The 16,451-nt window shown below is 46.5% G+C and overlaps 1 protein-coding gene across 7 annotated transcripts in view; it reads left to right on the forward strand.

The window, feature by feature from the left end:
- trio (trio Rho guanine nucleotide exchange factor) overlaps positions 1 to 16,451 on the forward strand; it is a 766,603-nt gene that overhangs the window by 367,372 nt on the left and 382,780 nt on the right. The window contains exon 2 of one of the 7 annotated variants that reach the window (XM_069335894.1): positions 14,375 to 14,952. The exons of the other annotated variants lie outside the window; for them this stretch is intronic. Coding sequence (XP_069191995.1) covers positions 14,931 to 14,952 — 22 coding nt within the window. The 5' untranslated portion in view covers positions 14,375 to 14,930. The remainder of the gene's footprint in view (positions 1 to 14,374; positions 14,953 to 16,451) is intronic. 7 annotated transcript variants of the gene reach the window in all.

Here is a 16,451-nt window from a genome sequence, read left to right on the forward strand (position 1 = left end):
AGATACTAATAAATGATGCGCTTGGCTGGTCTCAAATATGGAAATTGGTGGACTAGGCTTTTATCAACATTGTCACAATACTGATACAAGTGATTCGGCCACGAGATAACGCCAGATAAATACTCTATATCTAAGGGTAGTCGTAGTTTCTTTTGTAATTATTGTATTTGCCGGGAGATGGGATGTATATATTGTATTTACATGCATAAAGTCGCATGTTTGGCGAAACTTCATTTAAAGAAATAAAAAACAGGTTTAACAGTTATATTGTCTGGTATGGTTTTGTGCATAGCTAGGCTTAGTTGTTATGGCTCTATTGGCAACTGTCTCCGTGTTTACAGAACGTGTATGAAGCTCTTTTGCAAATACTCTCCAAAGATTGGAGGTGGTGTTCAAAAAGATGAGCTGGGAACGTTGTCTATTCAGTTGGGAGTCAGGGGTCAGGTTCACGAAGCAGTTACGCAGGTACTTACGAACGTGTACATCTTTCCTTAATCTTTAATAATTGTAAACAAAGCCGTCAAACAAGCTCCGAAGCACCATAAGGCTATTTATAGCAATAACAACAGTTGATTGGGAAGTTTTCATGCTTGTTTACTGTTTAATAAATGTAAACAAAGCCGCCAAAGATTGAGGAAAGATGTACACGTTCGTAAGTACTTGCGTAACTGCTTCGTGAGACGTCCAACGTCCAACGGTCGACCTTGTCAGAGCCTCTCTACCCTGTGCTGCCATTCACTGGTGCCTCTTCACCTCTGGTCCTCCTACAACACAGGACTAGAATAATAAAAACCGGTATTAAATAGAAGGGTAAAAAGCACTCAACTGGGTACCCGGAACATAGATGGCGCTGAGACTCGTCACAGGCCGCACCAAGCGTTTCAGGTTGTTATCCAACACTGTAATGTCCTTCATCTCATTACCGTACGCATTGGGCTTTACGGCTAGCGACCTAGAGCGATCATTAGGCTGCTCAGTCATTATGGTGCGTCAAATATGTAAATGTCAGTAATTAGTTTGTTTAACCACTCTTCGTCTGTTGTATTGTGTCGGGGGTATTGTGTGGTGCTCGGGGAATTGTGCATTTTTAATGTGATTCAACTGTGTAATTGAGGATTGTTCGATTCGTATGACATAGTAGAGGCGTCAGGCACTACGACTGTGCCTGAGCTAGTGATTGTGTAATGGTTGGGTGTTTACTGGGGTGTAGAGGGTAGGTCAGGGAGGGCTAAATGTGTGTGTGTGTGTGTGTGTGTGTGTGTGTGTGTGTGTGTGTGTGTGTGTGTGTGTGTACTCACCAATTTGTGCTTGCGGGGGTTGAGCTTTGGCTCTTTGGTCCCGCCTCTCAACTGTCAATCAACTGGTGTACAGATTCCTGTACACTAGTTGATGTGTGTGTGTGTGTGTGTGTGTGTGTGTGTGTGTGTGTGTGTGTGTGTGTGTGTGTGTGTGTGCGTGCGTGTGTGTGTGTGTGTGTGTAATGACATGTGTGTGTGTGTGGGGTTGTGCGGTTGCGTGGATATGACGTTCTTCAGTAGTAAGTCATACTTCAAGTCACATTTATACTCTCCGTTGAGGTCTGATAAAGATTTGTTGCCCCTCTGTAATCCTTATTGCGCTACCGCTCACAGGATAAGTATGGGGTGCACAATAAACTAGCCGCCTCCGGCGGCAAGAATAAAAATAAATCAGTTTCCGCCGCAATTTTAACAGATGACTTAAAACTTCCTCTGAAGTGTCTTCAGGGAAGTGTACATTTTGATGTACTCGAACACTGACAAGCGCTATAGGTCAGTCCTGTTGAAGTTACGGGTGACGGGAGAGGGGGAAATAGCAGGTGACGTATCTCATGACGCACTCACACTGCTCGGCCCTGTCTGTTGGTACGTGAAGCTCGGCCCTGTCTGTTGGTACGTGAAGCTCGGCCCTGTCTGTTGGTACGAGGAGCTCGGCCCTGTCTGTTGGTACGTGAAGCTCGGCCCTGTCTGTTGGTACGAGGAGCTCGGCCCTGTCTGTTGGTACGTGAAGCTCGGCCCTGTCTGTTGGTACGAGGAGCTCGGCCCTGTCTGTTGGTACGAGGAGCTCGGCCCTGTCTGTTGGTACGTGAAGCTCGGCCCTGTCTGTTGGTACGTGAAGCTCGGCCCTGTCTGTTGGTACGTGAAGCTCGGCCCTGTCTGTTGGTACGTGAAGCTCGGCCCTGTCTGTTGGCACGTGAAGCTCGGCCCTGTCTGTTGGCACGTGAAGCTCGGCCCTGTCTGTTGGCACGTGAAGCTCGGCCCTGTCTGTTGGCACGTGAAGCTTGGCCCTGTCCGTTGGCACGTGAAGCTTGGCCCTGTCTGTTGGCACGTGAAGCTCGGCCCTGTCTGTTGGCACGTGAAGCTCGGCCCTGTCTGTTGGCACGTGAAGCTCGGCCCTGTCTGTTGGTACGTGAAGCTCGGCCCCGGTCTGTTGTGGCACAAAGTTCAGGTCCGTCTATTTACTGTGAGGAGCGGTCACAGTAATACAATGTTTTCCTTCTCTTGCAACTATCATGTCACGTGCGCTTGTTCTGTATTATTATTAATGTTAGTCCAGGTTTGCAAGTTCGATCCCGTCGAACCTCCTCAATAATTTCTCATTAATGCACAAAGAAATGACAATAACGCGATACATCTATGAGAAAGTCTTTGGCGCAGGACGGGAATCGAACCAGGGTCCTGGGTCACCTCAGACGCACCCACATAATGTTGGTATTTTCTCGAATATACTGTAATGGTATTTCATGTTAGAACCTCCACTTACGGGCTCACCATAGCCCGTGCTACTGGAACTTATTGTTCTGAGTAGCGAATCTTAAACAACAACAACAACAACTCCTCTTGGTGTCACGCAGGGTGCAGTCGCACCTCCACAGATCTCCAGTATCAGCTCTTGATACTGGTAATGACTCAAAAGGGCCACCACTTACGGGCTATTCATGCCCGTGCCACCTCTTGGGTGGCTTAATCTTCACCCTTCTTCTTTTTCATGTTAGAATGTGCTGAATAATTAGGGGCCCTAATTTAGGTTAGGTGGTTAGGTTGTGTTGGCCATTATTGGTGTTTGCAGTACGTGAATGAGGCATTTAGAGAAGTGCGGTTGGAGGAAAAACGTGAACGAAGAGTGCTTGCCAGAAATAAATACGTCATCATTTGTGAGTCGTGTGTAAGTTTAGTTAGTTAGTTTAGTTCATTTATTATGCACCCCATACCCATCTTGTGGGCGGTAGTGGAAAGGGTTACAGAGGCACATAATGGGCTCAGGGACTGAACCCCACAATTCATTTAGCTAAGCAAGTTACAATCTTGGTGAGCTAGTTACAAAATTCAATATAAGTCGTCACATCAACGTGTGTAAGGTGTTATCAGTCATAAATGACGGGGTTTGGCGACAGGGGTAACGAGCATTTGGCCTCTGTTGATGAGGGCAGGTTGGTTTTCAGTCACTATTGATTGATTGATAAAAATTAAGCCACCGGAGAGGTGGCACGGGCATGAATAGCCCGTAAAGGCACTATTGTGTCTTGGTCTCTGTGTTAAGGTGTTCGCCGACTGTACTCACCTAGTTGTGCTTGCGGGGGTTGAGCTCTAGCTCAACACACACACACCTTACTGTGTGTGTTGCTGGCGACCGTTACTCATACTGTTTCTCTTTCTCAACAACTGACTTCACTATTTCCAGAGACTCATATTGCGTCCCACAAACTTGGTTTTACTTTAAGGCCGAAATTCCGCTGCTGACGCACTTGAGTGGGACCTTGAGACTGGTGGCGGGCAGACGTGTGGCAGCATTTCCGTCGGTCGAGGCATGACCAATACTCCCACCACAGCCCACCGCAGCCCACCGCAGCCCACCGCCGGCCACCACAGCCCACCACAGCCCACTACAGCCCACCGCAGCCCACTACAGCCCACCGCAGCCCACCACAGCCCACCGCAGCCCACCACAGCTCACCGCAGCCCATCACAGCCCACCACAGCTCACCGCAGCCCACCACAGCCCACCACAGCCCACTGCAGCTCACCACAGCCCACCACAGCCCACCACAGCCCACCGCAGCCCACCACAGCCCATCACAGCCCATCACAGCCCACCAACACATCCTGTCACCAGCCCACAGCCTCCTGGAGATCCGTTGTTCACATGCTGTAAAGCTTTGAACATGACTGGCGACATTTGCTGTTAACTGTGTTTTAACTGACTAACCCAAGGTTGCTCGCCTCCCTGGTTTTTTTTTTTTGGGGGGGGGGAGGGAGGTGGAGTAGAGAGGCAGGAGAGGCATAGGTGAAGGGAAGTTTTAGAAGTGGGAAATACAGCTAGAGGTATGAAACATCCTCCCTGTTTGTCTACGACATTTGACAAAGGAGGAGGGACAGGAGCACGTCCTGGGGCCGCCTGAGGTGTGACAGGAGCACTCCAGCACCTCTAGCTCTGCTACCCGCAGACACCCGATACTGAGCCTCTTGGTGGTCTCTGTTCACCGCTGGCCAAATGACTCTCATACTCCCTCCATCACCTTGTCTGCACTCTTTGGCTTCACAATTTCTGCATCGCTGTCCGAGTGTGTTGTCTCATGTCAGTGCGAATTATGATCTGTCATGTCAGTGTAACTGTTGCAGGGAGCAGCACTGTAAACCCCTCCGCTGCCTTCATGGTAATTTACCTTACCTTTCCGTGATTCCGAGGCTGGTGGTTTGATATCCTTTGTATCCTTTGGAGGTGTTTATCAAGTTCTCCTTTGAACACCGTAAGACGTCAGCTAGTTGTGCTCGTTATGTTTAAAGGGAGAGTTTTGAAAAGTTTTGACACTTTGATGGTGATAGAATTATCTGAACCAACCTATTGCACCTCTGGTTTTCAACAGGGCTGTTTTGCACATCCTGCCATGCTTACTGGGTTCGTGAATAGTTATTTCCTTGTACATATTTGGAACCAGTCCCTCTAATATTTTCCTAGTGTAACTTATTATGTGTCTTGTCTGTTCTCTAGAGAAAACAGATTTACAAATTTTAAGCGGTCCCAATAATTGGTTAGTATTATTGAGTTGATTCGGGCTGTTTAAGAACTTTGCACATTCTCCAGGTGAACATTTTGGCCCCAAGTGGCGCTGTTAATGTTCAACAATATTTCACTCTAGAGAGCACGTGTCTTAAAAAATATCATCATTGGTGTGGCATCTCTTGTTTGAAAGGTTCTTGTATCCACACTGTCACTTTTCCTGCAGCTGTGACACCTGCATTATTACCTGGTTGATACCTGGTTGATGGGGTTCTGGGAGTTCTTCTACTCCCCAAGCCCGGCCCGAGGCCAAGCTTGACTTGTGAGAGTTTATTGTGTTCTTAAAATAGCGTCAAGCCAGGCCTCGGGCCGGGCTTGGGGAGTAGAAGAACTCCCAGAACCCCATCAACCAGGTATCAACCAGGTATCAACCAGCGGTCGCCAACATTTCCCACCTCACAGATCACCACATTCATAATTTTAAATCCCGTAAACTACTAATGTGGATCCTGTCGTCCACCAAACAAGAAATGATGGTTATTAAAATTAAACTATTTGATGCCATTAAATATAACAGTTAAAGAAAATACACAGTTACATAAAATACACAAATAAAATTGTCTCGCGGAGCACCGGTTGCTGACCGCTGGTTTAAATGATATCATTACACCTTATTCTTTTACGTGGCTTTTTCGCTCTAAAGTGTTATTTGACTCTTTTATATGTGATTTCATTTATATATATATATATATATATATATATATATATATATATATATATATATATATATATATATATATTAGTTTATCCAAAGCGTAACAGATAGAACTTGCCTTCATTAAACATTATATTCCAATTAGTTTACTCTGTCCCAGATGCTCAGGCAGTCTCTCTCTCTCTCTCTATCTCTCTCTCTCTCTCTCTCTCTCTCTCTCTCTCTCTCTCTCTCTCTCTCTCTCTCTCTCTCTCTCTCTCTCTCTCTCTGAGCGTGTGTAGTGCCTATCAGCTGATGGATGGTCGTCCTTGAGATCAAGGGTGAAGTGTGTGCTCAGTAAGTGAGGGGTGACACATCTTGACACTGGAGTATTTGCCGGAGACGGCCTAGCTTCCACCTCCTTTACTCACTCACTCCCTCACTCACTCACTCACTCACTCACTCACTCACGGCTCACGGGTAAGTCGCCAAGTTCTAGTGAGGGGGGGGGGTGTCGCCGAGGGTCTACAGGCTCAGTAAACTTTATGTCCTTTTACCATGTCGCTTCTCTTTACTCATACCTAACCTATGCCCCTCGTAGTCCAACCCAGCCTGACCTATCCAAGTTCAAGTTCAAGTATGTTTATTGAGACAAGAAAAAATACTCAAAGGGATAGAGTAGCTTAGGCTATTTCTACCCCCCTTCAGCCTGACCTATCCTATCCCAGTCTTACTTATCCTCTCCTAACCCAGTCTTACCTAACGGGGATAGATGAGGTTTTTTTGTTGTGTAATTATGTGGAGGAGTTGTGTGTGTGTGTGTGTGTGTGTGTGTGTGTGTGTGTGTGTGTGTGTGTGTGTGTGTGTGTGTGTGTGTGTGTGTATGTGTATGTGTGTGTGTGTGTGTTGTGTGATGGACGTCATTATCCATTATGTGCATGTCTGTAGAGGTTGTTGATATTACTGTAAGATACTGAAAAGGTGCTTGTGTTTACCTATTTCCTACTGTACCTATACGGTACCTACTGTACCTATTTCTGCTTGCAGGAACCAACTATTAGCTCTCGGACTCCGTCTTTCTCTGTCCATCTGTTTTCTAATCATGCAGTGTACTGACTCCCGACCTATTTTGTCTATTATATCTACTATATGTTAAATGCATCTCCCCAGGATGTAGCCCACAACAGCTGTCTGACTCCTACGTACTTATTTACCTCTGGGTGAACAGAGGTATGAGGTGAACCAGAGTCTCTGAATTGTGTTTCTCGGTGAAGGAGGTGGTTGGTTACTCTTGTGTTGGTGTGGGTGCTTGAGTGCGCGAGAGAAGGGCAAGCTCGGTATACTGCCGGCTCGTATGAGTTTGGTTTATGATATCCACTTAATATGCGCTGTGGTGCGTGACACTCACCTCTCCGGCGCGCGTATGACCTTTGTATCAAGCAGTTTGTGTGCAGTGAAGGTCTTTGTCGTGACCTTCAGTGGGATTCCCACTGTTGGGATGATATTACGTCTGGTTCTTGGGTCGTTTAGGTCGAGTTCTCTACCCAGCTTTCGCAGCTTGGCTATCTTATCTCTGGCACGAGTCTTGGACCAGGTCTCTAGATGTACCTTGTCTGTCTGAGACTAAGCGAGGTCTGGCTCTTTATTGTCCGCCTGCTAGCTAGCCTTCTTGTACCTCTCGCGTCATAATTTAACTATTCCCACGCTCGAATTTATTGTCACATCTGGCCTTAAAGTTGTAGATAGAGGTGGCGTCTACAACTTTGTGATTGTGTCCAATCATGTCCCCTCACCCCACTCCCAACACACTAGTCCACAGAGCCAAAGCTCAACCCCACAAGCACAAATAGGTGAGTAGGTGAGTACACTGTGCGCTTGTGTGTGTACTCACCTAGTTGTACTTGCGGGGGGTTGAGCTCTGGCTCTTTGATCCCGTCCTCTCAACCGTCAATCAACTAATGTACAGATTCCTGAGCTCTATCATAGATATGCCTCTATCATATCTACATTTGAAACTGTGTATGGAGTTTGCCTCCACCACATCACTGCCTAATGCATTCCACCTGTTAACTACTCAATGTGTGTGTGTGTGTGTGTGTGTGTGTGCGTGTGCGTGTGTGTGTGTGTGTGTGTGTGTGTGTGTGTGTGTGTGCGTGTGTGTGTGTGTGTGTGTGTGTGTGTGTGCGTGTGTGTGTGTGTGTGTGTGTGTGTGTGTGTGTGTGTGTGTGTGTGTGTGTGTGTGTGTGTGTGTGTGTGTGCGTGTGTGTGTGTGTGTGTGTGTACGGCCGGGTATCTGTTGGCTATTGTCTCTGGCAACAAAACATGGCTCTTTGCGGGAGGAGAGTGTGCAAGATGCCTCCCTCTCACCTCTTGCCCTCCGCACTAATTTATTTTAGCGCTCCCTGGCTCACTTGGCTCGGAACTTGCGTGTTGTTGCAAGTTGCTGGGGGTAGGATTGCTGACTCCTTGGTGGTCCCTTCTCAACTTTTATCTTGAGTTTGAAGATTTTTTTCTTCGCTGCATAATGTCTTGATGATAATTGCTGGTCATATTAATATGAATGTAGGGTGCGCGAAAACCTACCTCACCTACCGTCTGGGTGATGGTAAGACCGTGGCTCTCCTGTAGGGGCGTATCGCCCCCCCCTCAGGTATTTTTAGCGCGGCCGCACCTTGTTCATTCATGTGGGCATGACGCAGGGCTGCTGACTGCGCGGACTCTGCGCACTACAAGTGCTGCTTACTCCTTGGCGTAGCTGCCTTCTCCATGATGTCTTCTTGTTGACAAAATGGTTCAGTACGTGTTAAAAACTCGTAAGGACTCGAATTTGTCATTGTGGAGGCAGTTGTTAGGAGGTTAGGATGTCCTCAGCTGGCATGTGGAGCATGAAGCGGCTACATATGAATATACACATTAAGGAAGTCCCGCACAAGGACTATTGGCCCCAGCTCTTATTTATATCCTCTCTAACGTATTTATGTATGTTTAACCTGCGCTTGAAACAATCTAGAGATCCTTCGTCTATTACGTTACTCGATAATTTGTTCCACCAGTCAACACATTTGTTTCTAGACCAGTTTCTTTACTGTATCAAACCTTCTATCAGTCCCCATTACATGATGACCATTGTACCCCCCGCGCCTGGTGTATGGACCTCACCCACTCGATTGATAAAGATTAAGCCACCCAAGAGGTGGCACGGGCATGAATAGCCCGTAATCACCCACTCGGGCCATAGCTGTAGTTATACTGTATCCAATGAGATTACAGTTCACGTTTGAAAGATGATCTTCGTAGAAAATGATCGGACGAGGTCGAGTTATGCTGGTAATGTTAATTTATCCTGTGTTGCTGCCTTTGCTTTCCCCTTGTTAATTTAATTTGTTAACCCTTCTAGGGAGCCGGTGGCTGAACGGACAGAACACTGAACGCGTGATCCTGTGGTCCCGGGTTCGATCCCGGGCGCCGGAGAGAAACAATGGGCAGAGTTTCTTTCACCCTGATGCCCCTGTTACCTAGCAGTACATAGATACCTGGGAGTTAGTCAGCTGTCACGGGCTGCTTCCTGGGGGTGGAGGCCTGGTCGAGGACCGGGCCGCGGGGACACTAAAGCCCCGAAATCATCTCAAGATAACCTCAAGATGACAGGTATTTGTTTTGCGACTAGAGGCAGCAGTTGCGAGGCACTCCCAGACGGCACTCCCGGCCACACCATCTTGAGGTTATCTTGAGATGATTTCGGGGCTTTTTAGTGTCCCCGCGGCCCGGTCCTCGACCAGGCCTCCACCCCCAGGAAGCAGCCCGTGACAGCTGACTAACTCCCAGGTACCTATTTTACTGCTAGGTAACAGGCATCCGTCGCTACACTCCCAACACTGGCACAGTAACATGGAACACTGTTGGAAACCAAGTGCCCAAATGAGTTGATTGATTGATGAAGATTAAGCCACCCAAAAGGTGGCACGGGCATGAATAGCCCGTAAGTGGTGGCCCTTTTGAGCCATTACCAGTATCAATAGATGATACTGGAGATATGTGGAGGTGCGACTGCACCCTGCGTGACGGGAGACGTCTCCCCCGTCACGCAGTGGCCAAATGAGTTGATTGATTGATGAAGATTAAGCCACCCAGGAGGTGGCACGGGCATGAATAGCCCGTAAACCAAATGAGTCACAGACACGTTGTATATATTTTCGTTAGTGTCAGAGTAGTGAGGTGGTGGAGGCAGACGCCATGTATAATTTGAAATGTAGATATACAACCTTTACGGGCTCACCATAGCCCGTGCTGCATGGACACTTCATCCTGAGTAGCTAAATCTTTAACAACAACATCATACAACCTATTAGTTTGTTAACCTGTGTTCCAGTTGATTGATTGTTGAGAGGAGGGACTGAAAAGTAGGTTAACCTCCGCAAGCACAATTAGATAAGTACATATCTCGGGTTAAACCGATCTGACACATACCTTGGTCATACCTGAATGGAGTTGTGAGAGTTCTAGGGCCAGATTCACGAAGCAGTTACGCAAGTACTTACGAACGTGTACATCTTTCCTCAAACTTTGACGGCTTTGGTTACATTTATTAAACAGTTTACAAGCATGAAAACTTCTCAATCAACTGTTATTATTGTTATAAACAGCCTCATAGTGCTTTGAAGCTCATTAACTATTTAATAATTGTAAACAAAGCCGCCAAAAATTGAGAAAAGATGTACAGGTTCGTAAGTGCTTGCGTAACTGCTTCGTGAATCTGGCCCCTACTCCCCAAGCCCGGCCCTTCATTTGTGAGAGCTTGGGGTGTGTTCATAACTGAGGTGTACTTTAGTCCTGAACATGACAGGATAACGCCGCCATCTGCACCACATCTAAGGCTGCCTTCAACACGTGCCCAGCTGTAAACAATTCTCAGTTATATATTGAAAATCTAGACTGTTAAAGTCTGTATATTGAGCAATATATTCACCAACACGATCATTCAGCCCCTTAAAACATTGCGTAAAAATATGAGACTTATATTAGTACGCACGACACGCTTCGGGTTCATTCCTGTACAGATGAAGCGGCATTTAGTATACTAGTGAGGGGAGTCAGCAGAAGTAGTATAGCAGTACTATAGAGAATAGCAGTAGTGTTACGGGCTCACCATAGCCCGTGCTACATGGACACTTCGTCCTGAGTAGCTAAATCTTTAACAACAACATAGTAGTAGTGCAATATGAAATCACATTAGAACATAAGAACAAAGGCAACTGCAGAAGGCCTATTGGCCCATACGAGGCAGCTCCTATCTATAACCACCCAATCCCACTCATATTCATGTCCAACCCGCGCTTGAAACAATCGAGGGATCCCACCTCCACCACGTTACGCGGCAATTGGTTCCACAAATCAACAACCCTGTTACCGAACCAGTATTAATGATGTATCATTGAGAAAACCAGTAGGAATAGCTTGGGAATACCAAGTAAGCGGGTTCGAATCCTTCTCAATACTCCTACTAATTTACTCAATAGTAGTAGTAGTAGTAGTAAGAGAATCGGTAGTAGAAGGTGTATGAGATAATAATAGCCCCATAGGTTATAATGAGATCGGCAGCTTAGAAACTGATTTCATCACTTTCAGGTAAACTCGAATTTATATTCAAAGTTAATCACTTCATAATGTTTTTATTTTTTCACTGGCATATACCAGCACACGAGACGTAATGTGATGTTGCGGGAGGCTATGATCCTTGCAAGTCTTGCCAGGTTGCATGGATGATTGCAGGTGCACCTTGAGTGATGCCAGCTACCAGAGGGGGAGGCTGGCGGTGCTGACTGATATCTTCATCGTAGAGCCCCATTCGGCCAGCCCACTAATGTAGCCAATAATAATCAGGAGAAACATGAGAAGCCGTCAGTGTGAGTCAGCGTGTGTGGTGTGGCGAGCCAGGACAGTTCCCCGTCTCGGGAGGGTTGTGGCACTACTGTGGTCGTCAGACTGGCACTCTTGCTGTCATCCCGGGCTGCACCTTCACACAATATGAACTGTGAGATGCTCTAGTATGGCGGTCTGGGCCGCAGCTGCCAATGACTTGTTAATATGCACAGTGCCACTTGGCATCGCTCTCATCTTGAGGTGGCACGGTGGTCAGAGAGGAGGAGGTGGAAAGGGTGGTTGGTGGGGGGGGGGGAGGGTGCAAGATGAGAGGAGGAGGAGCAGGAGGAGAGGGTGTGAGGTGCCAGACTCATGAGGGCAGCGGGGACCAACCGCCCCTGCTCCGTGTAAACTTTAGCGGGGGATTATTTTTGCGGCAGTATAGGGGTGGTTATGGGTGTTGAGGTGTGGTGAATGTGGTGTGGCATGAGGGCTGGAGGTGGTCAGGGGGGGGGGGGGATGGGTTGTCCTCGTTCAGGTCCTCGTCTGGACTCGCTGCTCTCCTCTCACTCTGGCTCTCGTCTTTATGTTCGTGTTGTTGTTAATGGTTTAGTCTTTGTTTCTCTAACGATTGTTATAGCTCCCGGCCCATTTTCCCCATCCATGTTGATTGTTATTACTGCTGAACCCGGGTTGGTCTTGCTACTGGTGTGTTGGCCGTGGTTGTACGCGTGTACACCTGGCTATACACGATGAACAACCCAACAAGTTTTCTTCCTATTGGGGAGTGTTGTACATGCTGCTATGGCGGTATGTCCACTCACAAGATGAGTGGCGCTGCCCAATAAACTCGCCCCTCGGGGCAAAATTTAAAAAAAAACAAAAAACAAACTTGCTCTCTGCCCAGGATAAAGGATTCAAAGTTTCCACAATGAAGGCACAATAACGTGACATATCTATAGGAAATCTCTGGAGGAGGACGCTGGTTCGATCCCACCGTCTTGCTCCAAAGATTTTCTAGGTTTAAAATAAATTTCGCATGCACATCATCTCATGTAAACACAATATGGCACAGGCAAAACAGCTGCATCAGGTTGTAACAAAGATTAAACTGCATTAGGCCTAATAGAGAAATCCCAAACACTCAAAGGATCGCCTGACAAATTGATATAGTAATTATTAGAATCAGTTAAGGCTACCGACGGCTAAAGGCAACTTCAGTCCAGAGCAGTTTACGTGTAAACTCTGTAGAAAGGAATTGGGTTACACTTTACAACACTGTATGGCCTATCGCTGGATGTCCAGTCATTAGACACAGCTGGTATGACGCGCTGTACCTCTGTCATTTCTTACCCATTTTGGTGTTTACAAATGTCATTCTTCTGTGTGACAAAGCATCCTGTGAGATGCCTCGTGACTAGTTCTGGGTGCTACGTCCCCGCGACCCGGTCTCTCACTAGGCCTCCGGATTGATGGTTTGGTCAAGTAGGCTGTTAGACGCAGCTGCTCGCAGTATGACGTATCACAGCCCAGTTGACCCGGTATCCTTTGGTGTTGGTAATCAAGTTCTCTTGAACACCGTGATAGGTCAGCCAATCATGCCGCCTATGTTTAGAGGGAGCGCTGAGCAGCCCTTGGTGCTGGTGGCAACATGAATGCCGGTGTATCTAATGACGTTAGTAAATCCATTATTCACTGTACAGTATAAATCCCCCATCCATATCTGCCGCTTGCTCCCTCACACACAGTGATCTGATGATCGTTGCTGGCCTTACCTTGAGGTTACCTTGAGGTGCTTCCGGGGCTTAGCGTCCCCGCGGCCCGGTCGTCGACCAGGCTTCCTTGTTGCCGGACTGATCAACCAGGCTGTTGGACGCGGCTGCTCGCAGCCTGACGTATGAGTCACAGCCTGGTTGATCAGCCTTAATGGCAGAGTTATCCTTCAGCTAATACTAAATATGTTATCCTGGGTGTCCTTGGTGTTATCCTGTTATCCTGTTGTTGGGTGTTATCCTGTTATCCTGGGTGTCCTTGTCGTCTTGTTATTGTTGTGTGGGGCTTGGCAACCCAGCACGCACCGCTCCCAACTTGACCTATCTTTAGTGCCTCCAATTTAAGTGTTACTTTTCCCCCCGGTAGTTAAGTCACCGCTGAAGAGGTGGTGGAGAACGCGGCGGTGCGGGTACTGTACTTGTTTAACACGAAGGAAATGATCATTCGCTGCGCAACCTTTGAACCTGAGAAGTTTATGTGGCACCCTTCTGACCTGACCCTGGGGCGTGGTGGGCGTGTGGTGGTGGGCGGGGGAGGCGGACGAGGGAGCCATTATTATTATTAACATCTTTATTGACAAAATTAATTACAATTTTGCCTAATCTGAGGATTTTGATAGTCTTATTAAAGTGAGGATAATGCTGGTATTCACTGTCACGCAGGACAGAGGGTCATACATAAGACAATAGGTCTAAACTGTAGGCTGAAGCACATATATATATATCATGGGTTACAATCAATGTAGTGTAGAGTAGTAACTGGAGATTGTTGCAGTAGGAAGGATGGAGACGGCATCCTTCGCGGAGGCTGGTGCCACCGTAAAGGCCATAAGAGTCTATGTCCTTCATCGGTGCGGATTCGAACCCATCGCATGGCTTCAATATTTCCTCGAACAATCATTGTGCAATTAAGAAATGCTCAACAATACAGTGTTGTTTCCAGAATGATACACACTAGTGGCGCCCATCTAGCAATACCGCGGTTGTATTTGTCATACACCGACACTATATGTAATTGTATTTTTATTTTCAGTGTGTAGGCTATACTGTGATGTATTGAGAAAATGTGATACTTAACCTCGTGGTGCTGTAGCGGAACTTCCAGTACTTTTAGTGATATTGTGTTGTGTGTAGATGGTAGTCACAGGTCTGTACTCTCTACGGGCTCACCATAGCCCGTGCTACTTAGAACTTCTTGTTCCAGGTAGCGAATCTTTAACAACAACAACTGTACTCTAGCACTAGCGGCCTTGTGGAACCCCCTGGTATATATATATATATATTTTTGTATCACTAGTGAAACACAGGAACGTTGTGTGATACCTTTATTTCGCTATACAAGTGTTAAGTGTTTTGTTACAAGAAGATATAGTTATTCCTGTGTAGTGTTTATGCAAGATTTACCCGGTGTTTAGTGGTGAGAATCACAGCAAGTTGTCAACCACTGGGATGGTTGATGCTGCCTCTTCTCTGGCCTGAGGTGGACCACACCATGAAGTGGTCACTCTCAAAGACCAGATGTGTGACCTGACCCTGGGGTCACCGCAGTTCACTCGCTACGCTGGGGGAGGAGACCTGCACCACCCACAATGTCTCACCAACAGAGGACAAGTAAGTTCATATGCAGGCGAGGAGTCACAATAACGTGGCTGAAGAATGGTGACCACACCACACACTAGAAGGTGAAGGGACGACGACGTTTCGGTCCGTCCTGGACCATTCTCAAGTCATTCTCAAGTCAACTCTCATTCTCAAGTCGATTTCGGTCCAGGACGGACCGAAACGTCGTCGTCCCTTCACCTTCTAGTGTGTGGTCTGGTCAACAAGTAAGTTCAGTTTGTTGATGAACCATACATTTGTACAGAGATTTGTTGGTTCAGCTGTACTGCCCCAAGAGATTAGATTAGAGTATGACAAGGTGATCGAGTAGTATACTCAGGTATGCTACTCGATCACCTTGTCATACTCTAAATGGTTACATTTAGATTCAGGAAAGACTTGAATAAATAATGGTTTGGAAACGATTGTTGATTTGTTAACAAAGGATCAGGGAAGATAATAGATGTGGGATCGCTGGATTGTTTCAGGCGTAGGTTATATATAGGAGTGAATTTGGGTGGATATATATATAGTATCTACCCAAATCTTTACTGAATATAAAAAGTCTAATTTATATCCATTGTTTCGAGTTCTATTTTGAGTATAAGACATTAAATAATTAAATTTCATACACAATGGTAAAGTGTTAATAATTAATGAACATAAAGGCATTAATTAGAATATATTTCTTGTAAACATCATAAAAAGTGTCGTTTGACAACGAGCCGTTAAATATTTTACTGTGGGTAATTTGCATAAATATTGCCAATGACGGTGAGTCGACCGTAGAGGTGTCGGTGAGGCACGTGACTCAGGCCCTGAGTACCTGCAAGTGTACTGGTGTACAGTGTACTCACCTATTGTGTGTGTGTGTACTTACCTAATTGTACTCACATAATTGTGCTTGCGGGGGTTGAGCTCTGGCTCTTTGGTCCCGCCTCTGAACCGTCAATCAACTGGTATCAACACACACATTACTGTGTTTAATAAGAGTATGTCGCTGTAGCTTGTGATTTAATTATTCGTATTCGTATGTGTGTGTGTGTGTGTGTGTGTGTGTGTGTTACCTGGTTGATACCTGGTTGATGGGGTTCTGGGAGTTCTTCTACTCCCCAAGCTCGACCCGAGGCCAGGCTTGACTTGTGAGAGTTTGGTCCACCAGGCTGTTGCTTGACCAGATGTGTGTCTGCTTTGGGCTAGCCTCACTCAAAATTGCAGGGTAACGGTCTGGTGGGTACAGGACGGGCATAGGCTGATCAGGGTAGGCCTACGTTAAGTGTTTTAAGAAATATTAGCAATTATGAACACCCCCCCCCCCTCCCCGGGCCATTTTCAAGGAGTCGTGTGAAATGTGTTGTGTGCTTTACGTGGAGTTGTTTATAAATATAATTTTGGGGGGATAAATAGATGGATAGATAAATGAATATATTTTTGTATTGATAGATGAAACACAGACATTACTGTGTTTAATAAGAGTATGTCGCGGTAGCTTGGGATTTAATGATTCGTAT

Source organism: Procambarus clarkii, chromosome 34 (assembly GCF_040958095.1).
Source record: "Procambarus clarkii isolate CNS0578487 chromosome 34, FALCON_Pclarkii_2.0, whole genome shotgun sequence".
Taxonomy (NCBI): Eukaryota; Metazoa; Arthropoda; class Malacostraca; order Decapoda; family Cambaridae; genus Procambarus; species Procambarus clarkii.